Source organism: Cottoperca gobio, chromosome 10 (genome assembly GCF_900634415.1).
Source record: "Cottoperca gobio chromosome 10, fCotGob3.1, whole genome shotgun sequence".
Lineage (NCBI taxonomy): Eukaryota > Metazoa > Chordata > Actinopteri > Perciformes > Bovichtidae > Cottoperca > Cottoperca gobio.
Window position 1 is genome coordinate 7,156,445 of NC_041364.1, and position 23,487 is coordinate 7,179,931.

Genomic DNA, 23,487 nt, shown 5'->3' on the forward strand with positions numbered 1-23,487 from the left:
TTCTCAGCTTTCTGTCCAGTTTCCGGCTGAATAAACCTGTTTCACTAATGAGCGATGACACTTCCAGGTCTCAGTCACAGTTGCCCGATAACAAAAAATGGCTGTGACTTTCTGCCTCTCAGCCATCTGCGTGTGTCTTTTTCAGCTCCCCCTCCCCTTGTCATGGTGTAAAGAACTCTAACGCTGTTTTGTTTTAGCCAAGGATTTGTTTCTGAAGACTTTGGGCTGCCGTTGTGAAAGCACACATCCCGGCTATTTGCTGTAGATTTAAGTTTACTCCATCTTCCACCCAGAGGAAAGAAAGAGGTTTAGCCCTTTTACTGCCAGTTATATTCCTGTACTTTAAACCCAATTTGTCAGGTTGATGACAAGCAGCTCACAGCAGATCTTTTTACCCAGACCACCTTCTTTTTTGTTGTACTTCCCTCAGGTGTGGCCGAGGTCTGTGAAGTTGTTCTTTGTTACCGAGCATATGCCAGTCTGTCATATGTACAGTTCTCTTTTCCTTTCATCCAATAGCCCAGATGTCTTTTTGTTCTCCTGTCCTTGTTCTCTCTACAAGTCACCATGGCTTGATCATATTAACCCTGCATTTACTTCGTCTGCTTTTCACTCAATAAAAAAAAAAGTGCTCGGCACATCATGTTTTTAAATATACCTGTATTTGCCGTTATGCTCTTCTATAGATTTCTACCAGAAATCAGGGCTGTTTGGTCACAATTTACAGCCTTGTCTCACATGGGTATGATCGAATGTTCACTTTTGACAAGGTTTTGTAATCCTCTCTGTACTGTGGACTGTACAGGGATCATCTGTGTCTGCCTCCCTGTGTAGAGCCTGACTCTTTCGTTCTTGTTTCCTCACCTCTTGGCCAGACGACGGCAAGTTTCCTGAAGCCGTGCGTGTGCTCTTGACCTGGTTGGAACGAGGTGAAGTCAACCGCAGGAACGCCAACAACTTCTACTCCATGATCCAGTCGTCCAACGGCCACATCCGCCGGCTGACGGGCGAGAAGAGTCAGCACGAGAAGGAGGTGGAAGAGGCCAAAGACAAGTTTAAGACCGCTCTGTCCGGCATACTTGGTCAATGTGAGTCTTCTGTTCTCAAGCGCACACACACACACACACACGCTTATAATAAAGTTTATACTGCATGTACTGTAAGTGTACATCAGCCTATCATTGTTGAATAAAGGCCAAAGCAAGAGATAGTCATTTAAAGTTTACTAGTGGAATACATTTATCATACTCCTTGTTGTGCAGTATAAGTACAAGAGGAAGATAAGAATGAGTCCAATCCATGCTTGGCTAAGTTTCTGGTTCTGTGTAAGTTTCCCTATCAGAGGACTAGACACGCTACATAAACATACTGTAAGACTTTCTGTGCCTGAAGTACATAATGCTGCAAATAAGTAAGTATAATATTGTTCACAGCCCCTCATCAACTCTCGCACGCTGCACAGAGCATGTGTGCACAGTGTTGCCAATCACTAAGGAATACACAGTGTGGATATATGTGCAGGTTATGAGTTTAATAGCCTCATAAAAGCCATCTAGTTTGTTTTTGGGAGAATGGCTTCAAGGTAAGTTTTATTTCTTTCCTAACAACAGTGTTGTTATATCACTCTAAACTTGGCATTTATTATCCTGCTTTTTTTAGATACAAACATCTTAAACATGAAAGGAAAAAATAAAACCGGTACCTGTGACCGCGGTGTAATATTATTCATGTTTCCTTCAGATGTGTGTAGTGCAACACAATTATTGCATGAATACAGTGGAGGCCAAACATACGCAGTGTATGCAGGCTTAGCTCATTTCAGTTGATGAGAGGCCAAAGGCAAAGTATACTGAATACCCACCTTTGACAGGCTCGGCTGTGCAGCTGCTGGTTTACACCACCGCCTGCAGCACTTTGTCTCCACCACATGCATGTGTAATAGAACGTAAACATCTTTCAACATAAAGTGAAGTTCCCGGTTTTCATTTATAAGTAAAATAATATGTGTAGAAGAGGATAGAAGGTGTGTTTGTATAAACCACACAGAGGCCGAGGTTGACCTTGTGTTAGCCATCCTCCATAATTTCAGCCCATACAAACACTTTGCTATTCATGACCTTGCCTTCCTCCTGGCTGCATTGCTGGTAATATTAATGGTATCGCAGAGACTGGCCTCCTGTGAGGAGGTTTTACAAGTTTCAGTCTTTCCATACCAAATCAATTCAGCCTGCCACATAGGTCTGTCTCTGATGAAGTAAATCACCTTTACAGGTCAGTTCACGCAAGTCGCACAAAATATCTATTGTCACTTAATCCCCACGGTGTCTAGCCATGCAGATGGGTTTATGTGCCCTGGTTTTGAGTTATTGGCTTCTCAATCTTCTGCTGCTGCACTAATACAATGGAGGTGGAGATATTTCCATTTGAGGGGCTCAAAGCATTAGAAAAAATACTTTAAAAAGCATCTTGGTCTTTCCAGGAAAATAATTCCCTTTTTCTAAAGATAGTCCGACAGAGTTTCTATTTGAACTACTGTGTCGCATATAAACTCACAGGCTTGAAAGTCTGTCTGTAGCCTTTCCTCTCTTCTCTGCCTTCACCATCGATCTGCTCCATCAAATTACAGGGTTCTGGGAAGACTCTATTGATCCCTGTACTCTCTCTCTCTCTCTCTCTCTCTCTCTCTCTCTCTCTCTCTCTCGCCACTCTGCAAGCACACATGCACACTTAGTTGGTGGTGATATCGACTCCCCCCTGTGTACATTAGGACCTCTGGGATACACAGACCACCCATACATTCCTCCATGACCACCCACATGACAACATAGAGATGGCTGAGAGGGGGGATGACTTCATCAATACACTGCGGCTAAAATCAAATCTGTGACAGAGTATACAGTAGCAGAACAGCTGTCATCCTACACATCCCATGTAGGAACAGAGGAAACCTCGGAGTTAAAGCTCTGGTCCTAATATAAGACTCCTTGACCCTCGCTCAGCTCAGGAAAGTGTTATGTTTCCACACTGTGCTGATTGGTTGACTACAGAGGATTGAAGAAATCTGAATAGGGAAAGTACATCAGGAACATTATGCTACTTTAACAAGATGTCCTTAGGCAAGATTATTAACAGCCCTCTGCTGTAGTAGAGCTGCGGGGGTCAACAGTGGCACGCTTTAAGTAGGTTATTTTCATGCTGTTAAATATATGTTAAACAAGAAAGCCATGCTAACAGCTGTGTGAGTCTTCTTCGTCAACATGCTGATGTTTAGCAGGTATGATGTGTTGCCACGCTCACGATGTAAGGATGGTAATACTTGTGACACACAGTACAGCTGAGGCTGATGGGAAGGTCATTTGTTTCGTAGATATTTGGTCTTCCAACAAAGTATTTGGCAAATTTAGTCGTGAAAAGTCAGGAGGTCACAGGAGTTCTCCTCCTGAGAGGGACATGAATATCTGTGCAGCATTTAATCCGTCCAATAGTCGAGACATTTTACTTAAAACCACAGTTGTTAACTTCATGGTGGCGTTAAGAAAGTCAGTGTAGAGCCAGCCTAATAAATATATAGTCAGTGTTAGCGACACAGTGTTCAGGGGCTTTACTCTATATCAGGGGTCACTAACAGCCGGACCCAGACGCCGACCTATCCGGACCTATAATCAATAAATTATTGACAGTGCAGCTTCTCTCGTGTTTACGGCACTGGTTTAGCTGTTCAGGAAACTCACAGACCAATTACATGCGAGTTAAGCCATCCCACGTGACGCTACTCAGCCAATCAAATCTGTGCATTCCAACCTGCAAACATTGCGACTCTGAATACAGACAGATGAGAGGCGAGAGGCGAGTGACAGACGGAAAGAGGAGTTAGCGACACAGGGAGAGAAGACGGAGAAAGGGAGAGAAACACAGACGAGTGAGCGGCAGACAGAGAGAGAACAATAACTACTCATGGCGCTCTCCAAGAGAGAAGTCAACAGAGCTTTCAACTCAGAATGGACTCATTCATGTTCATCCTTCCCACTGGAGCACAAACCCAGTGTCTCATATGCTCAGAGACCGTGGTGCTCATTAACAGTGATGTGAAACGCCACTATGAGACAAAGCACAACGTTTTTGACCAAACATATCCACTCAAGTCTGAACTGAGGGCACAGAAAATAAGCACTCAGAGCCCAAATAAAAATAAAGCAAATAGGCCACCTGTCAGCATCATCAGCCACAGAGAGCAGTTTAACCCAGGATGTGCTAGTCTGGGTTAAACTGTTCAATTGTGAAGATGTGTTGAGAATGATTTATTCTAACATGGGTTGAGATTGGTTGAAACAGTTAAAGGGAAACTCAAGCTGCTGCTACACTTTATTTTATTTTTCTAAAGTTAAACACTTTATTTTAAGATGCACAATCTTTCAAAAGCTATTTTATTTATTTTCTCAATTTTATTTTTTAAATGAAGAAGAACATTATACATATCTACAGTATTATATATATCTGTATGTTCAATGTTAAGTGACAATAAATTGTACTTTCTTTATTAGTTTTGACGTTGATGCAGCTACCAGGCTGCTTCAATATATCTCACACTAATTCATAACGCACGTTAGACATTATGATGCTCCGGACCTTTGCTCGCGGAAACCTTCTCTAACTGGACCTCTTAGAAATGTAGTTGAATCCCCCTGCTCTACATGAAGGAGAATATCTTATATAATTGAAGTATGTTGGAAAAATGGATGATTTATTTAAGTTGTTTTAAGTTTTGCGTGTGAGAACAATTTGACCAACCATCCACGAGATGATGCACTGGCATCAGCTGGTAAGTAGATCACACGCTCGCACACACACACATATGTAAACAAACAGACACAGACACACACACACAGAGAGTTATTTACATCCCTAGTTGACTCCACTTTCTCACTCCTCTGCTCCTTCCCACCTGCCCTCTGTCTTTCTTTCTCTCTGTGTCTCTGGATGGTCTCTGGTCCTTCCCTGCGTCCCGCCACAGTTGAACAGATTGTGTCTGTATTCCAAGCCGCGTCCAAACAAAAGGCATGGGACCATTTCACCAAAGCGCAGCGCAAGAACCTCGACATGTGGCGCAAACAAGCAGAGGTTAGTACACTTTGATTTCATCCTGATGTTCACCTCATTTACTGAAAATTAGACTTTTATCCCATTGTGTTCAATGGCCGTCTCCATCTTTACTCATTGTAAAGTTTTTTTAATCGATTAGTAAGACGCTTACATTAGGGCTACATACTTAGACTCAAAGAAGAGAAGGAAAGGTTATGGGGGAAGTCAAAAGAGCAGACTCCTTGTTACAGTAAGTACTTTGAATGAAGCCAGGATCAGAACAGGTACCTGATCCGACAGCCAGTGTGAGATGCAGACACACCCAGGTCCAAACCTCAGCCCCTCCCTCCACCACTGCCCTTCCCCGTGAATTGGATTCAAGCTGCTGGGTGAGTTTTCCATCTCTAAGGGTGTCCAGGACACAGGTAAATCTGTATAAGCCTTCTCCCCCTACACCAACAAGTGGATAATTAAAGAGGAACTTCGTGAGACGTAAAAGCGTATTATTCATTTTCAAATCTAACAGCATTTTTGTCATCTAGAACCTGCCCAGCTTTTCTTTTTTCCTCTTGCCAAATGGAGCATTACAGTAATTAGCATCATGATGGGTTGTATGTAATGGAGGGTCTGGAGTGTGGTGCAGTCCTGGGTCTAATGGACAATATATGAGCATATCTGATTGGTAAGTTTCTTTGAACCTCAGTATTAAAACAGATTTAAGGTGAAGCAGCAATCATCTTGTACAAAAACTTCTCTTTAAAAGGTAGGTGTTGCCAAGCAAAATTTGTTTGATTTTTAATGTTCAGATTTGCTGCAGAATCATATAAAGAATGAATAATGTTAAAACTTTACCCATCTGTAACAGCAACTGTTTGGTTATAATAGCGTTTTGTGAAGGTCTCTCAACACACACTTGACGTGTGTAAGTAGGAAGCTGGATGATGCGTATTTATATGCAAATGCTGGAGTACGTGCCTGATTGTGTGACGTCAGTAAAGACCACTTTTGTAGTCTTGTCCATTCTGGTCAGACCTTGAGGGTCTCTCATATATATATATACATACTGTAGCAGGACGTATTGAAACCATTATGATAATACCAGAGTTTTTTTCATCAGGCCTCCAGAGATCTTTCCAGTCTTTCTTCTTCCTTCCTTTATAGAGTTGCTGTATACACACTGCATACACCAGGGAGTGGAGCATAGATGCAAGTGAAAGAGACCACTGTGGGTGGACACTCCACTGCATAACATGTCTTCATTCAGGAAATATTGTTATGAAAAAAAATACTTTAAATGACATCCTGGTAAAAAACATTCTTTGTAGTTTTTTCCGCTTCCGGCTACTTTTGCACTTTATGTTAGCAGTGAAAATAGATAGTGTGTGTGTGTGTGTGTGTGTGTGTGTGTGTGTGTGTGTGTGTGTGTGTGTGTGTGTGTGTGTGTGTGTGTGTGTGTAGATGACAGATGAAGTCATTTGGACACAGCTCTTGGTTGAGCATTGGTCTGAGTTGAGTCTGTATGTCTGCAGCTGTCTGTTGGGCTTTAAGTAAGTTTATACACAGTGGAGAATTAATTCATTAATTTAATTGGTATTAAAATGTCTTAAAAATGCTAAGATATTGGAAGTAGGATTGCATGAATCGTTTGTTTTGACATTGCAATTTAATCTTCTTTTTTTTTTATATAATTTGCCGAATGCCTCTCATATTAACGTCACAGAGGGCAGAACAGTGGATCCAACAACTCTCATATTTTGGTTGTGTTTTTGCAGATGAACTGTGTGCTAGCTAGCATTGGCATGTGGAAATGGTTTATGTCACACTAAATATTTGGTCAAAATTGTCCCCAACCGTAAGTAATTGTTTATTTCTTCAATTTCATTCTGAATTTCAGTTGCGTTAAGCTGTAGGAACCTTTGTTAAAGAAATTAAAATGTAATCTAATGTACATTCCTGCGATCATAATCAAAGTCTGTGACTAGCTGGTGAACATAGTGGAGATTTAGCAGCTATAGAGACAAATATTTCCCTCGGATGTCAAGAGGAAGCTGAAAGAGAGGGAATATCGGACTTACACTCCTCAGGTGCTAGAAACATGACTCCACATAAATTCTAATGTTATTCTGTATCTGCTGGATGTGCAACTATTTGCAAACATCGCCATACCAACCTTTTAGGACATGTTAGTGTTGTATTTACAGCTCGTTTCCACTGCCTCCAAGTGGCCAAAAGTCAAGTTTAAACCTTCAGTAAACATGATGATTGTGTGATCTGTTACTGTGTTGTTTCTACAGGTTTGCTACCACTAGGAAGTCATAACCCGTAGAAAACACAGGCTTGATACACCCCAGGCTTATCAAGTTGTTATGGCTCACCTGACGGTGAAAAGTTGCCGTCGGAGTCGTGTTTCTGGCCTTTTGATGAAGAAGAAGTTCATTATTTACTCGCCTTTTTTGGTCTGGTTTGGCTACCAGCTACTTCTGAGAAAACTATTTAGGAGTCTTGGCTTGCTAGATGCTGGGATTTCTCCACCAGCGACTTGTTTACTTCAGCTCTCTGTTATTTATTGCTGGGCTGGTAGAGCACACTCAGCTTGTCAGAGCTGGAAACCGCTGCCTTTGGTTTTATATGTGGGAGTAATAAGAGCTGTGAGACCCAACCATACATTCTGTGTGAAGGTCAGAGAACCAAAAGAATGGGCTAAAAGTGTCAAAAAGCTGCATAGAGCTGCAGAGGTGCGTGCTAATTCTCAGTAACTGTCAGCACAACTTGTAATTAGTTTACATTACATGGGGTGATTTGATTCCAAATTCAGAAATATGGCTTTGTGCAGGTTTATTTTCACATTGATCATGCAGGCTGCTGCCTTAGAGGCTGCAGTGTATATGACTGGCAGCCACTGGCCAGTGTAAAGAGCATAGGTAAGTAAGTGCAGTTTCTCAGGGGTAGTTTATCATCAAATAGGCAGCCAGTTTCACTCTCAGTCATATTGTATATTCAGTATGAACCTCAGGCCTGGAGGTGAAATACGAAGGAACGAGCAGCGGCGTCGAGTCGCTGCGGCTCCAAGGCAGGATCCTGCAACAGCTGCCTCCCTCTATCAGTGTTTTTATGTGCTGTGTGCGTGCTTGTTTGTATGTAGTGAATGTGTGTGTGTGTACAGTGTGCTCCATACACACCAGATGCTTGTGTGTCTGTGTCTGACCTCTGCCATGGACTCAGGCTGATAATGTCAGCTGACAAATGGTTTGTAAGTGTGTTTACTCTTAGGCAGCTTCTTTGCTTTTTTGGGAGTATTGTTGAGTTGCATTGGTGGAGCACTCGCGTCTATCCACTGGTGTTGTGTGTCCATGTTTGTTTCAATACCAACTTGTTTGAATTGTAAAGTGAGTATTACTAACTTACTGACTTGATGTCCAGATATCCTTGTTTGTAAAATAAATCACGGCTACTAAAGGTGAGTAGAGAGATGTTTCTTTTTTCCATTAACTTAAAAATTGCAGGAGCATCTCATTAAAATTCTCTTGAAAGCATAGTTAGCTGTGCTTTTCTATTCTCCTGCTCCATTATCATAAGACCTCTTGAATTTTAATGGCCACGCTGTGTACTACCGTAGCTCAAACATCTGCTGACAACAGAGAATGAAAGCTGAATGGTATTTAAAAACCAGCATATTCTCACCAACCATATGTTCATGGTTTTGTTCTGAGCGCGGGGCTGTCTACTCCGTGTGAAGCCTCGCAAAGGAGTTTTTGTTTTGTTTGTTTTGCTTTTTCGCTTGACACAGACCTTGAGGGTTTGGTCTAATTTACAGCCAATCCAATTCTGTGGTTTAACCTTAATCTTTAAAGTATTTTGAAACCTGCTTGTGGTTACTGATCTGCAGATGGATGTAGTCATTAGTGATTCTGCCTGTAGGGGTGAACTGAAAAGGAGAAGATTGTTTTTTTTTTTTTTTACAGTTCTTCCTGTGGGTTTCCAGATGTGGGTGTAAAACACCAACAGTAGGCATTATGAACAGTATGTGCACGAAGGCACATTTCATGCTTTGTCGTCCTAAATCAGTGTCTTCTGACGCGATGCTGCTTTTTGACAGGCGCTGCGGTTGCCAGTGTCACACACTTATCATGTCTTTTTAGCTGCATGAATGTGAATGTTTTCTCCAAGTTACAAGAACAGCAAAGTACAAAACTGTTGGGGTCTGGCTATTTTTGTGCAACCATCTGCCTTATCGCTGTGCCAGAGGAAGAATTTAGCCCCAGCTCTGAGACCATCCTTTTCCTCTTTATTCATCTACAGTCCTTTGTTCTGTACTGATCTGTTACAAGCACTCCTTACAGCTACTGCTTAACATTAACAATGAAACCAAAGAGGTGCCTCACTGATGATCCTACTCCTACTAGCACCTCCTAAAACGTGCATCACCCATAACATGTTGCAGTTCTGACCCGCCCCTCTATCGATTGTGTATTGCAGGAGATTAGAAACATGCACAACGAGCAGCTGATGGGTATCAGACGAGAGGAGGAGATGGAGATGTCGGACGATGACATGGAGGATTCCCCTAACAGCAAGGACTCTGAGGACTCAGGTATGCAAATGCACGTATAGTCAATTCAACACTGTCAACATGACAGGCCATACACTGATCCAGATCTTTAGAGGGTGAACATAGAGCGCTTTAAATAACTAACGGAGACAGCTGTGTTTGACTGAAATGGCGGTGATCGTTCCCCGAGCATCTGACAACAATCTCACAAACTCCGCATGAATAAAAAAACAGATTCAAAATGCTGACGCCACGCACGCTTTACTGAGTTTATGTTGAGCATGACTACTAAATGACATCCACCCCAGTCCACCCTGGTGAAGGCACACAACTCCACATGTGATTCTGTCCACACCTGCCAGCTGCCATCTCATTTTAGATCGCGGTACCACTGAAGTGCCATAATCCTCTGGTTTCCCCTCAAAGGAGCCTCTTTGTGTTTGCTGAAGCAACAAAAACTAACGGCGCTCCTAATCTCTCAACCCCCGTTACAATAACCCATAAGTCTCGGAATAGTCGCCAGGGCAACATGCTGTAATGGTCACCGCCGCATGTAAAGTAATTTCTCTGTCTTGTGTTTCGTGCCTCTCTGCGTGCTGTTGTGCACTCTTCACATACTCCTTCTTCTTGCCTTTTTAATCATTCTGATCTCTGCCATTTGCTAATATGACAGCTTCTCTAATCAGCATGCAAATGTATGTAAATGCAATCTGCAGCACAGCCCCTTCTCTCTTGCAACCTTGCTATTTAGCTATCAGCAATTAGCATTGCTGTCAAAGACCTGTCGTTTTGCTCGATGGTGCAGGATTTGTGGAGGTGACTGTTGTTAATGTGACACTTCTTGGTAGTTGTGTTAACAGGCTGACTGTTACACCCTCTTTACTTACTAACCTTTAAGAAAATGGGCATGTTTACACGTCAACTGTGCCTGCTGAAAACACCTGTGTTTCGACTGCAGCCTCTTAAAGAGGGAATCGATGCTCTGCGCCTGACTCATGCACAGAATAAAAAGCAAAAAAAAGAGCGGCTTGTGTGCGTGACTGTATGCCTGCAGCTGTGTGTGTTTGGACACGCACGCCCATGGATATCTGCGGGTCGATAGCGCCGCCTGTTATATAACCGAAAGAGAATTGCCCAAGTGTCTGACATCCTCTCACACCAAGTTGATGAGGCTCTCAGATCAATACTCTTCTCACCTCAAACCCTCATTTTGCTGGGAGAAAAGTACACACGAACACAGCGTGGACACATGCACACACTCACCCAGCAAGAGTTCATTAACACTGCCAATGGTCCTCCATGATAGACTGAAGGCAGCACTCATCGACACCCACACAAAACCTAACCAGACACGCTTTCATGCATGCACGCACACACACACACACACACACACACAGAGGATGGGGCTTATCTCCTCAGTCCAGTCATTGTATTTCACTTTCCCAAAGAGCTTCTCCCTACGGCCCACAGGAGGAGAGCAGAGCTGATAATACTGGACATCTCTGGACTTGAGCAGGTCTAATATAATAATAACTCCCACAGTCTCCTCTCTTTGCTCAATAGGTCAAGTCAAATGTCCAGTAGAGAGCTATTGGACAGAACACTCTGGGATTATCACCACTTTCAGAAGTCTGTGTGACAATGAGTGAATAGCAAAATAACAATTTTACAGATAGCTTGACCACATGGTACCTTGGGCACCTTTCAGGATTTAGTAACATCTGAATTGAAATCTGATGGCAGCTGTGGGGTTGTTTGCTTATGTTGCCAGACCGCTCTTAATAGAGTTGTGAAGTGGAGAGAGCAGCTGGCTCCAGAAATGTTTTCCCATTCTGTATTCCCTTTTCCAAATGTTCTTTAAACCATAGCCTCTAGTGATAGGGGCGTGTTTGGGTCAGCTTACTAGAATATATCGCGGGTTCGGGCAGCCGGGTCAAAAAGCGAAAAAGCAGCTGTCCGAGTAAGTTGTTAATATCTTACAGAAACATTGGGAGCTTCTTCCTCTATCTCTCTCAACCACACACACACACACACACACTCACACACACACACACACACACACACACGTGCTTGTTACTGTCCTGCTCTCAGACCTCAGTCCTGACAGTTGTGCTACTATAATGCAACAAACGGTTGCCAGTTTGCGGGGCCAATTGGTCGTTCGCCATTGTGCTTGGAATTTTAAGATGCTCACCAGACCGCAATCTTACTCAATGCCTCTGTGCCTGCTCTCACTCAAATAAAGAATAAGCGATCCGATCAAGATTGCAAATGTCACTGTGTAACAGATATACAAGGGCACTGTGACACCCAGACCCCAACAACTGACATTGACTAATGCCTGAATGTAGCATTTTCTGATTATGACATGTGGGATATGTCCATATTGTTCGGGTTTTAGGAGTTTTCTTTGGACATGTTTACAGCACATTCAGATATGCATCTAAATTGAGTTTTGCGGCCAGCTCGGTGCGTTGTACACAAATCAAAGTTTGCACGGCTGGTGTAGGGTAGAGATGTATTCCCAAAAGGAAAAGGACATATCAAAAGGTTCTTCAATATGCACAAATATCACAACAATGACCTTTTCAAGAAGTTGGTTGAAGAAATGAAAGAGGGAGGCTGTGTTCACACGGCGGCTGGAAAACTTTAATGTTATTTTGACTCACATGCGTCATTGGGGCGTTTTCTGTTAGTCGGTGTACGTGCGGCTGCATGGAAACCGGAATATTCATTTTCATTAGCCATGTAAACGGCTAAATATGAATATTGCCTTTTTCCAGATGAGGACAAACAACAGAATATCATGTGCTGGTACACATAGTCAGTGTTATACATAAAGAACACCATACTCCATACTGTTCTCTATACTTTATGTATGACTCTGTAGGTGTTTCCCAAGCAGAAGCCTTAAAGGAGGAGAACGACTCTCTGCGTTGCCAGTTGGACGCCTACAGGAACGAGGTGGAGCTGCTCAAACAGGAACAAGGCAAGAACCAACCGATCATCAGCGAGGAGGACAACACACACTCTCAGCAGCTCAGCTTCCTGCAGCAGGCTCTGCAAGGCATGCAGAAGGTACATACACCTACACACAAACACACTTTTTCCAATCATCTGTCCAACAATAAGATCTTTTTTTCCTTACGGTTGGGTTCCTGGTTGTTTTTAAGAACAAGGTCGCTCAGACTGTCATTTATTCCCGACCCTGCACTATTTAAAGTGAGTGCTGTCAGAAGTAATATATTCAGGTTTACTCTGGTTAAATTGAGTTTCACTTGGGATTGGAGAGTTGTGAGCTATGATTTGAACAGCACACAGATACTTCTTGGAACAAACCCAAGGCTATTAAATCAATTTCAGACCATTTATTCAAGGAAAGATTATAAAAAGTATTGGATTTTGATAATGGTCCTTGGATATACAGTAAATTTGCTTCTGAATGTGAGCTACGTCTTCAGTATACAATTCTCAAATGAAACGCATCTCAGGGGGTTGGTATAAGTGTTTTAGGATTGGTTTATTGACACTGTTTAATATTTCATAAGATACAACTGTATCAGGTTTTGTCGGGGGCGTAACCTTTGTACAACGTCAACATTTAGCAAGACAAAGTATCGAGACATTTTTGAAAAAATATATATTTTTTAAATATATTTTTGAAAATGTTGTCATATGACAATACAAACAATTAATTAATTATTATCAGGAAGCAAGTATGATTAAAAAAAATATATATATATATCATAAAACCATAAAATCATGAAAGAAAACAGTTTAATGAAAGAGTTCAAAATGCACATTTCAATGTATTAAACTTAAAACAAACACTGATAGTGTGTGTGTGTGTGTGTGTGTGTGTGTGTGTGTGTGTGTGTGTGTGTGTGTGTGTGTGTGTGTGTGTTGATCATAATTTGGTTTATTGCCAACAGAATTTACTTTGGTGTATAACGGTGCATACATAAACACAGTAAGAGAAATAAAAAATGTTAATAAGAGCAAATATAAAACTATTGTAAAATCAAGAAATGTGTACAAGAAACATAAATATACAAAAAAAGGAAATATAATAAGAGTATTGACAAAATATGGTACAGTACATCTGAATTAAAAGTGGAAGAGCAGGTTTAAAAGTGATGGTCTGCATACATACGTGCAAACACATGACAGGAGGCGCGCTTGTGAAGGGACTGCACACACAGTTTGTCTTTAATCTACTTAATCTAAGATTCTTGACCTGCGAAACAGCAGCTGAGAAAACAATCTCACCACAAAGTCCAAGTATTAGCTGTTCTGGAGCTTTCAGTAATGTCACATGATCTTCGTGAGCAGATGGAGGGCTGGAAAATCCAACACGCTCTACGATGTTACGTCTAAACCCCGTCTGTTGACTAAGATCAAGTGATTTTGGCGACATTGTTTTCTTGATTACTAAAACTTACAGGATCACCAACCTTTCCACTTTCCAAAGAACTACCCTTTTAATGTCAGAAACTACTAAATCTCACTTTTTAATTAATAAAGAACTACTAAATTGACTCATTCTGGCATTTGTCAAGTGTCTGCTGTCACAGGTAATGGAAATGATGATTGATTCATGTAAAGAACATTTCTGAAGTGAGTAGGTCAATGGATTAAATGAATTGCAAGACACTGACATTTGATATGTTGTATGACGCAGACACAATAACTGCATGTTCTGGCAACTTGTTTCCACGTTTGTGAATTACAGTGCATGAACACAAAGGCGCTTAATGTGTAGCTTTAGCAATACAAAGTTCCCGTCTGTAAAGACCCCCCCTGCGTCTCACTAACTCTCGTTTTGTTGAAATGAAAAACAGCAGGAGGTGAATCTTTCCATCTGTGTTCAGCAGACAACTTGGCTGTCAAAGCTTTCTCAAACACCAGTTCCTGTGTCACCGAAAGCAAAGATAAAACTCAAATAAATGTTCAAAATAACAAATCGTATGAGGGGAAAACAAGTGTTTTTACAAGCAAATGACTTCTCTTTTGGACGCATTGGAACAGAAAAAGGATGGAATATAACACATTCATTGTTTTTCTCTTTAGAAAATGTTTATTGAAGATGTAATTCACGTCGGTGTCTAATTGCTTTCTTGTACTGAAGTTCTAATTACCGATGTAGGGATTATATGCTAAATATGAATAAAACAAGGGGCTGATTGTTCCTCCGCTTTCAGAGCCGTGCGAGGTTAATATTGTCACGGTTAGTTAGTTCACAGTAGCATTAATGCCTGACTTGTTCTCCCTTTTCTTGTTGTTGCAGCAACTGTTAAAAATGAGGGAAGAATTAAAAGAGAGGGAGTCAGAGCTGGAGAAGAGTTTGGAGGACAAACAGCAGCTGAGCAACCAAGTCCTGAACCTGAAGGAAGGACTCCAGAACCTGCACAACACCAACATCACGCAGGTTAGTTTGACCTCATCTGGGTTTTCTAAAGGAAGAAAGGGGAAGAAGCTACCATGTTTCCTTGTTATGTTTTGAAATGAAAGTTCAGTTCTGGGTCACTCTTTGCTTCAAAGCAGAACACTATCTAATTTGCACTTTAATAAGAAAGAAATTATCTCGAGATGAGTTTCAAAGCGTGAAAGATATTGGAGAAATAAATCATCAGTAAACAAAAGGACAGATTGTGATAGTTGATATAGTTTTGGGTGGAGAAAAATGACTCGACAATTTGAACTAGTTTCAAACTTATTTCAAAGCTCATCAGATATGGTTGGATATGGTTAAATGGCTATTTTGGGCGCATCTTTATGATTTCAACACTGCGGGAAAGCACCGACCGCAGTGAGACAATTTCTAACTTCAATCAGTGTTCTAGTGTTCCCATTTTCCTCCTAGGGAGCGAAATTCATTCTTCTTTAACACACAGTATAATCCCCTCTTTAATTTCTAATTTCCTTCATAAATGTTAGTAATGCAGCGTTCGAGTTTTAAGCGACTCATTAAGCGTTTGTTATGCTACAATAATGCATCTCATAGAAAACCTTTTCAACCAACAATCATCATTTGTGTGAAGTATACGGTTTTTAGTTTCCTTCAAAGTTTGTTTTGCATTATTGTGAGAAACCATCAAAAACATATTCACTCAAAGCTTATGAATCACTGCATGTTGGCTACACGATATATTTAGTGCTGAAACACTTAATAATGTATTAGTCCGCTGGACGAAAACTACAGCAATTCCCATTTCACTGGTGTCCCCATCTGTTCCAGGTAACACCCACTGTACAGCTCAACACTGAGCGTTCACGTTGGTGCATATCAGCGTCATCATGAATGTAAAGTGATCTTATGTCAGGAAGGTGCAAATATATTAATATTAAATATGGAGGTGTCCAGATGAAGAGAGAAACTGTTTTTTGATTCCTCCTGTTCATACTGGCCAGTACGAGATCCGATCTTAATGAGCGTCCACTGTAAGTGCAGAAATCCCTTAAAAGAAGTGGCCCTTCAGGGACAAGTAAAGTTGAAGTTAATAAGTAGTGACTTACACCTGCTCGGTGGAGGGGCACAAGTTGTTTAAGCTGTGTTTTTACTTACCGGTCACTTGCTGGTGCAACGGCCTGCTTTAATAATAGAATTCCCTGTAACAAAAGCAAATCATTCAAAGCATGTTAAATAGATACAGCAACAGAACATAATGTATTAGTCTCACATCATCTTTAAATGCCAAAAACAAACAAACACTATTATTACAGAAACCCTCCGTTATTGGAAGCAGACTCAAATTCATTTTCCTTCAAACGTGAGCTTCTCCAGCAGACGAGATGTTGTTTTCCTTTTTGTTAACTTTTCCACTCCTCTCTTCTCACTGCAACCACATACAAAGAACCAGAAGAAACCCATTCATGTCCTAACTGGAGACATATTGAGCATGGCTGACCACAGTCATATTGTTTCCATAGTTCTCTGCAGCCATCGACCACCAGCAGCAAACCCGATCACGTACTCTCATTCCTGAACATTATGTCCTTTGGGCTACATCAGCACTGGCCAAGAGGCAGTAACTAAGATATCGCATTGATATCAGTATGTACACACAGTACTGTAATGGTGTGATCACCACAGAGGGAGCTATAACCTGCAGAAGACATTTCACAGACGTAAACCACAAGGCCATATCTTCAGTTAGAGCCACTCCTGCTGCATTACTCATCCATCCCAACATCACATTTCTTATTAAAGTTAATGTGTTGCTTACATCGAGGCATGTTTCCCATCTAGAATTGATTAGAGGCGAGCTGCTTTGCTGCAAGAGCACGCCGCTAAATACAATAACAATTTCAACTTTTAATGGTCATTTTTCTCCGTTAGACATGTCATGTTTACTAATGTTTCAGGTGTTGTCCCATATTCCCAGTATCGGAGTGCTAATGTTTGATTAATGTTCCTTCTGGCTCGGTATAATGAGAGGAAAGGCTGTCATTAAAATGAGCCTCAAGTTCAATCGCCTATTAAATTGGATAATAATACGAGCGAGAAGATCTCAATCCATGTGGGAAGCTGCTCCGCGTGTTGTCTGTGCGATGTTTGAGATGTTCGAGCCGACTGCAGGTTTCATAGAACGCAGAGGTGAATTAGTAATTTGCTCAACAAAAAAAAAACCCGTCTCTGCCTCTGAGTGACATTGTTGTCAATAGCGCGTTAATGGTGATGAGTTTGATTACAAAAGTGAGCCCGGGGGAAATATGCTAATTAAACTCCTGCATGTGGGCAAACATGAATCATGAGAGGCAGTCTCATTAAAAGGAGAAAGAGAAATCAATTTTTGGGTGAAGGCTTGTCTGAAGATTAGCAGTCGTTGCGGGGTTATTTGTCACGTTGAAGAGATCTCTTCATGCTATCACTTCTCCTTCTGTGGCTCCATCACAGTCCCAGCTGTCACCAAGCTGTCACCACACATTACTGGTGCAGGTCATTGAGACCATTAACCTTATTACTGTTGTGATCACAACAAACACCTTCATCATTTTCTTTCTCCTATATGTGTTACTGCTGCCACTAATGATTATTTTCGTTATTTGATTGATATGTTTATTATCTTTGTGATTTAAAGGAGCACTTAAAGGGTTTAGTCGTTAGCATATTTCTATTGAGGAACTCTCGAGAGACGCGTTACAAGAAAAAACGGTCGAAATCAAAGGCGGCAGAGGCTGAGAGATATCCGGATATTTAGTCCCCAGTATGAGTCGAGCTCCAAAAAAAAATGCTCAAGCCTACACTTCCCATAATGCAACACGAGAGCATGTTTTCAGTAAATGTTCATGTTCTTCAAAGCCCTCGTTTTTTTATTCAGGCTCTAAAAGTCGATTGTGTCATCCGGTGGTATGTGAAAGCTAGCTATGCTGATTTTATCAAATAGATATTTAGATTTTGTAATATGTTAATTGTCAGAATTAACGTCCAGCTGTCCGACAGCAAATGTGCACGGCTCTGTTTCCCTTTGACGTGACTCACAAGTGAGGAAAACAGTGAAATGGTTAAAGTGGTGTTTAATAAATGGTTAAATCCAGCTTCTGTCGTTCTTAATAAATGTACGATGGCACAAGAAAAAGACCTCCTGTCGATTGACTGCGTACAGTGACGGGTTACTAAAGAGCGATGGCTGCACTTTGAAAGGAAAAGGTTAAGACGCACCGGTCTAATAGAACAATTGGGTAATTATCTCTGCACTAATGTATTCCCAGGAAATCAGGACAATGTCTTTCATTGTTACACATTTCAGTAGATAATTGTATCCACATGGAGCTCAGTGATCCTGCTTTCCTTGTGTGTTCAAAATCGGGACATTTCTGGACATTATTCTAAAAATAAACAATGGCCGTACTTGTCTGTTTTTGCACACCATGCTGTGTCGTCGTCCCCCCCCCCCCCCCCCCCGTCTGTCTGCATTAGCACTAAGCTTGTGTCTCTGTGGCTTTTCCTCATATGTTTCTAATGTGTCGCAGCTGGAGAAGTCACAGCCAGATGACAGAGGCAGCGAGGAGAGCGCTAATCAAACCAGTGTAAGTGGAAAAAGGGTTTAGCACTCTCCACTCCTCTCCTGATATTGTTTTGTGTCTTCACTCTCCCTTTGTCCTCCTCTGACATCCTCTCTAACCTCTTCTAGTGACATGACAGATCATTACAGGCCAATCCAGTTCACTGCTACTGCATTGAATAAATCACCCTGACACAACTGGTCTAGGAAATAAAGGAGTCATAAAGTCAAAATGACTCGCACATGTACGTTTGGCTACACACCCACACACTCGAGAAAAACAAACAGAAAAGAGCGACCAGGCGTTCCACACCATAAGTGGAAATAGTACACATAGTACTATGTAGGACAACAAACAGACAAAAACACCACCTGTCAGAGATCTGAGACAAACAGCTTGATCATATCCCTTCCAAGTCTCTCTCTCTTTTATTTCTTCTTCTTCTTCTTCTTCTTCTTCTTCTTCTTCTTCTTCTTCTTCTTCTTCTTCTTCTTCTTCTTCTTCTTCTTCTTCTTCTTCTTCTTCTTCTTCCACTCGTCTCTGTTTGGTTTCTGTGTGTGTGATCGGAAATATAGCTGCTGGTAAAAAAACAGCAGGCTGGTAGCACATTTATTTAAGGTAACCCTGTTTTTTGTGTTTGCAGGAAGCCACAGTATCAACAGTGGTGTCCTGCAGTCAGGAGAAGGAAGGTCCTACAGAGAAGAGTCCACCAAGTCCTGTACACTCCGAGAGGGAAGCTCTGCTAGTTGGTACGCTGACACGAACTCTTGCATTGCTAATTTTGTATTTGCTATAATTTTAGATATGAAGTGATCAGTGGTAGTAGAAACTACAAGCACACACGTGTGTATGGTTATTATGCATTTCTAGGGATACAGGGAGGTGTCCCCCAGGTCTTCTGTGCGTCACTTGGTTTGTAGTCATTTGATTATTTGTTTGGGAATATTCGCCGCAGAAGTATGAAACTGAAAATGCACGGACTACATTGTACTTCCGATCGTCCGGAGCATGTGAGCTCTGCGAAAGTGTTTATACTCGCGGCAAATGGCCACACTGCTCCTCTGGTCCCAGAGCAGATAATCAGATTTTGATGTTGCTCCAATTATCTTCTGGTATAAGCGCTGCATCACTGAGGGAACGCAGATAAACCAAAATTCAGCTCCTGTATTGTTGCTGCGTTGCACCTGCACACATAAAGTGGCAAAAGTAGTCGTGTTAAAAGTGAACAAAGAGTTTGAGCGTAAGGATTCAAAACCTGCATAATTGCAATCAACTCCATCCATCCATCGTCTACCGCTTATCCGGGGTCGGGTCGCGGGGGCAGCAGCTCCAGTAAGGAACCCCAATCTTCCCTTCTCCGGGCCAAATCCTCCAGCTCCGACTGGGGGATCCCGAGGTGTTCCCAGGACTGTGAGGAGATATAATCTCTCCACCGAGTCCTGGGTCTTCCCCGGGGTCTCCTCCCAGCTGGACGTGCCTGGAACACCTCCCTAGGGAGGCGCCCAGGTGACATCCTTACTAGATGAACCACCTCAACTGGCTCCTTTCAACGCAATTTATTTGTACAACAAACGTACTTTATACTTTACAAACGTTATTGGGTGGTTTCGTTCATTGTATTTGATGTGTATTTTGAAGGGGCTAACATAATAGAACATTCACAGAAAGGGAGTCAGAAGGGGCTTACAGCTCAGTTTTGCCCAAAGGCGCTCCAGCAGATAGCCACGGCCAGGGCATTGTTGAAAACGGTCGGTAGGTGTGAAAGCTGTAAAAACTCAAATGGACAGTCGAGTTGTAAGACTCGAAGGAGGGAATGTGGTGTAACACAAAGAACGCATTTGAAGTTTCTGACTTTCAAAATTGCTCGAATGATTATTTGATGATGAATCCTCAACTCTGACACTCGCACACTCCATGTGCGCAGATTGCCAGAATAAAAGTCTGTATTATTAGTTGGAGAACATGCAAATAAATCATCATGAAATTCTACTTTGTATTGTATCTAAATGGACCATTAGACTCCCAGTCAGTCTCTTATTCATCATCAGCGGCTCCAGTCTAGCACATTGTTTGTTTTCAAGTTTCGGCTGACCTCCTGCAGGTGGCATAAAGGAAACCTTGAAATTGTAATTTCCTCTTAAAAGTCTTAAGTGATTGAGCTATTGTTGCTGCAGTGTTGAGCCAGTTAGAATGCTCCCCTCGATGCTCTAAAGGTGGTTAGAAAGAAGAGGTGGAGGATTACCTGTCTCCTGTCTGCGAGCTGATAGCAGATGGTTAGTTTGAGCCGGTGGGAGAGTACAGCTGTGATGAGAGACAAAGGCATCAAAGCTGTCATTAAACACTCCCTCTAATCTGGAGCTACAATATACAAGAGGCTCTTAACAGTACTGGGACTCTGGGAGAAGCCACTCGAAGCTCGTGTTGGGCTCAGTCAGAGAATAGCGGGAGCTACAGGTGACAGAAACTGGAGGGATGTGCCATGTCTCTGCTTTTAACATCTGACTTTGTTTGTTCTACCTCAGGGATCATTTCGACGTTCCTGCACGTCCACCCGTTTGGAGCCAGCATCGAGTACATCTGCTCCTACCTGCAGCGTTTGGACACCAAGGTAAGCGACACGCATGAATCAAAACTGTGGAGCAGATTAGTAGATATACCCATACAGACAGTGCGTCAGTCCCCCCTACAGGGCTGACATATGGGCTTGTTGAGAGCCAGGGTCCTGCTGCGTAGTGGAAACACACTACAGTGCAGTGAGTTTTAGTTTTCGTGTAGTGACGACACCTTCAGTGCGAGCAGTGCTCCCTAATGCTTTTACAGCCCACTCCATAGGAATTTGGAGGAGACGTTTTTATGGTGAGGCCGATGCACTTAAAATAAATAATTTGACATTTTTGGAAAGCAGTATTGTTATTCTATTCAAAGAAACCCTTTAAACAATCAGGGTAGGATAGATTTGTGTTAGTCTCATTGAGATTAGGATCTTTTTTTTTTTTTGCAAGAGAGGCCTGACTAGGGATGTGTTGCCCAGCTTCGCTTAAGCTCCCATGCTTAATGATCAAACCTTCGTATTAGCAATGAGCACTTGAAAACACAAAAGTAGTAGCCTTTGTATCTGACTGTTGCCGGTTAAAGTGACAGACATCACCTGTGGCAGATTAGATGAGCTGAAGCGTTATTTCTGTAACGGCTGAAATGAAAAGTGTGGCTGTTCTCTGCTTAAAATGCTCTGCGCAGCCCGTGTCTGTATTCAGCCACAGATTGTTTGTGAGTGAAAAGACGCATCATTTCAAAACTCAGTCAGAGTCAGTAGCTTTTTAAAGTACGGTAGGCTACAGCTATGAATTTAACAGGCATTAGGCTGCTCCTAAACACTGCATTTCTTCTGCCTTCTCAGCCAAGAAGAAGGTGTTCTTCTGCGATAAGTGGATTTGATACTGGATTTGAATTTGAAAAAGACATCCGACAAATATTGTCAGTCGTACAAAAACACAGCATCCGAAACAATTAGACGTCTCTCAATATGTGTTTATAGTCAAACACTTCAGAAACTTTTGGAGAAAGTTCAACTTTAGGGAGAGTTTCTCTCACTTTACCATCCCTACGTCTCGCCATATCTGGCTAGTTGTGATTTCCCTTGATGCCGGAACATATTAAAACTAGATCCTTCATTCTGACACTTGAAGCCAAACACCATCCTTAGTTTCCTCTCTGTCTGGCGAAGCACAGCTATCTTATCCCCATCTTTCTAAGGAGGCATTTAAGATGTATTGTGGCTCTTCATTGCCACTTACACAAGGCTTTCAAAAGGCCAACTTTCAATGTCACCTCCAAAAGGTAAAAACTAAGATTAATGGCCATTTCTGCTCTCCGCCCCGACAAGGAGACCTTCAATACAAATGGCAGACGTTTGTCGCAGTCACCGGCCAAACAGAGGTCGCGTCACACAACCCTCAGATTTCAAGCTACTTCAACTTACTCATTGTTTTTGATAAATTAATTTGTCAAAAACTTTGTCTCGACTTCCTTCAAGTTTGCCCCAAGAAATTACTGTTCTCTGTTGCAACTCTTTGAATATGTTCATCATCGCCCTGACTCATTCTCACACATGCAAAGAATAGAGTGTGACGGTCTTCTCTCATGCCTTTTGGGTTTATCCTCTAGTGTGTCTGTGTGTTCATGTGTCGGTACGTGTGTGTGTGTGTGTGTGTATGTGAGTATGCCCACGCTTGTCTGTCTGTGTGCGTACGAGTTTGCCAATGCCTGTGCATCTGTTGTTCTCACATCGACTCTCTGCTACACATATCAAGCAGCCCACAGAGTTTTGTCAATATCACTGACTAGACTCTCCAACAACAAGCCCGATCCTTTGTGCTTATCTACCGGCTCCACACGCAGTTCCATTGTCTGTGATGTCACACTGGTCCTATCTCCATGATGGACCTTAATGCATCCTGACATCAGCACAGGGCTCCAACAACTAAGTTATTAATGCGATACAGTGTGTGGGTCGTCGACAGCGGCTCGTACAGTGGATGTTGGCAGTCATCTCAATATTTCAGTTGACTGATGATCCTCGGCCCACCCGCGTGGTGTGAGCCAGATTACGCTTAGTCAGGTGGCTGCTCTGCCGTCACACTCGCGCTATAAATTTACTCGCAACGTGATTCTCTGATTGCAGTGGAGGTGTGAGTAGAGAAGAGGTGTCAGAGTGTGTTAAAGAATGAGGCGTGGATGTATGAGCAATGTCCGACGTTAACCCATCGGTTGACTTGGCGAGGGGCTGGTTACAGAAAGGGCTGGTCTTTGCAACTGCAAAACTGCTTTAATAAACTACTTTCTGTAAAAAATAA

General features: G+C 42.1%; 1 protein-coding gene across 2 annotated transcripts in view; it reads left to right on the forward strand.

Annotated features, from left to right (window-relative positions):
- Positions 1 to 23,487, forward strand: part of enox2 (ecto-NOX disulfide-thiol exchanger 2) — a 79,836-nt gene that overhangs the window by 54,814 nt on the left and 1,535 nt on the right. Inside the window, exons 6-13 of one of the 2 annotated variants that reach the window (XM_029441239.1) lie at positions 876 to 1,088; positions 5,012 to 5,118; positions 9,556 to 9,670; positions 12,519 to 12,706; positions 14,916 to 15,056; positions 18,602 to 18,658; positions 19,278 to 19,383; positions 21,157 to 21,242. In XM_029441239.1, coding sequence (XP_029297099.1) covers positions 876 to 1,088; positions 5,012 to 5,118; positions 9,556 to 9,670; positions 12,519 to 12,706; positions 14,916 to 15,056; positions 18,602 to 18,658; positions 19,278 to 19,383; positions 21,157 to 21,242 — 1,013 coding nt within the window. The remainder of the gene's footprint in view (positions 1 to 875; positions 1,089 to 5,011; positions 5,119 to 9,555; positions 9,671 to 12,518; positions 12,707 to 14,915; positions 15,057 to 18,601; positions 18,659 to 19,277; positions 19,384 to 21,156; positions 21,243 to 23,487) is intronic. The other variant, XM_029441238.1, reaches the window with a different exon arrangement.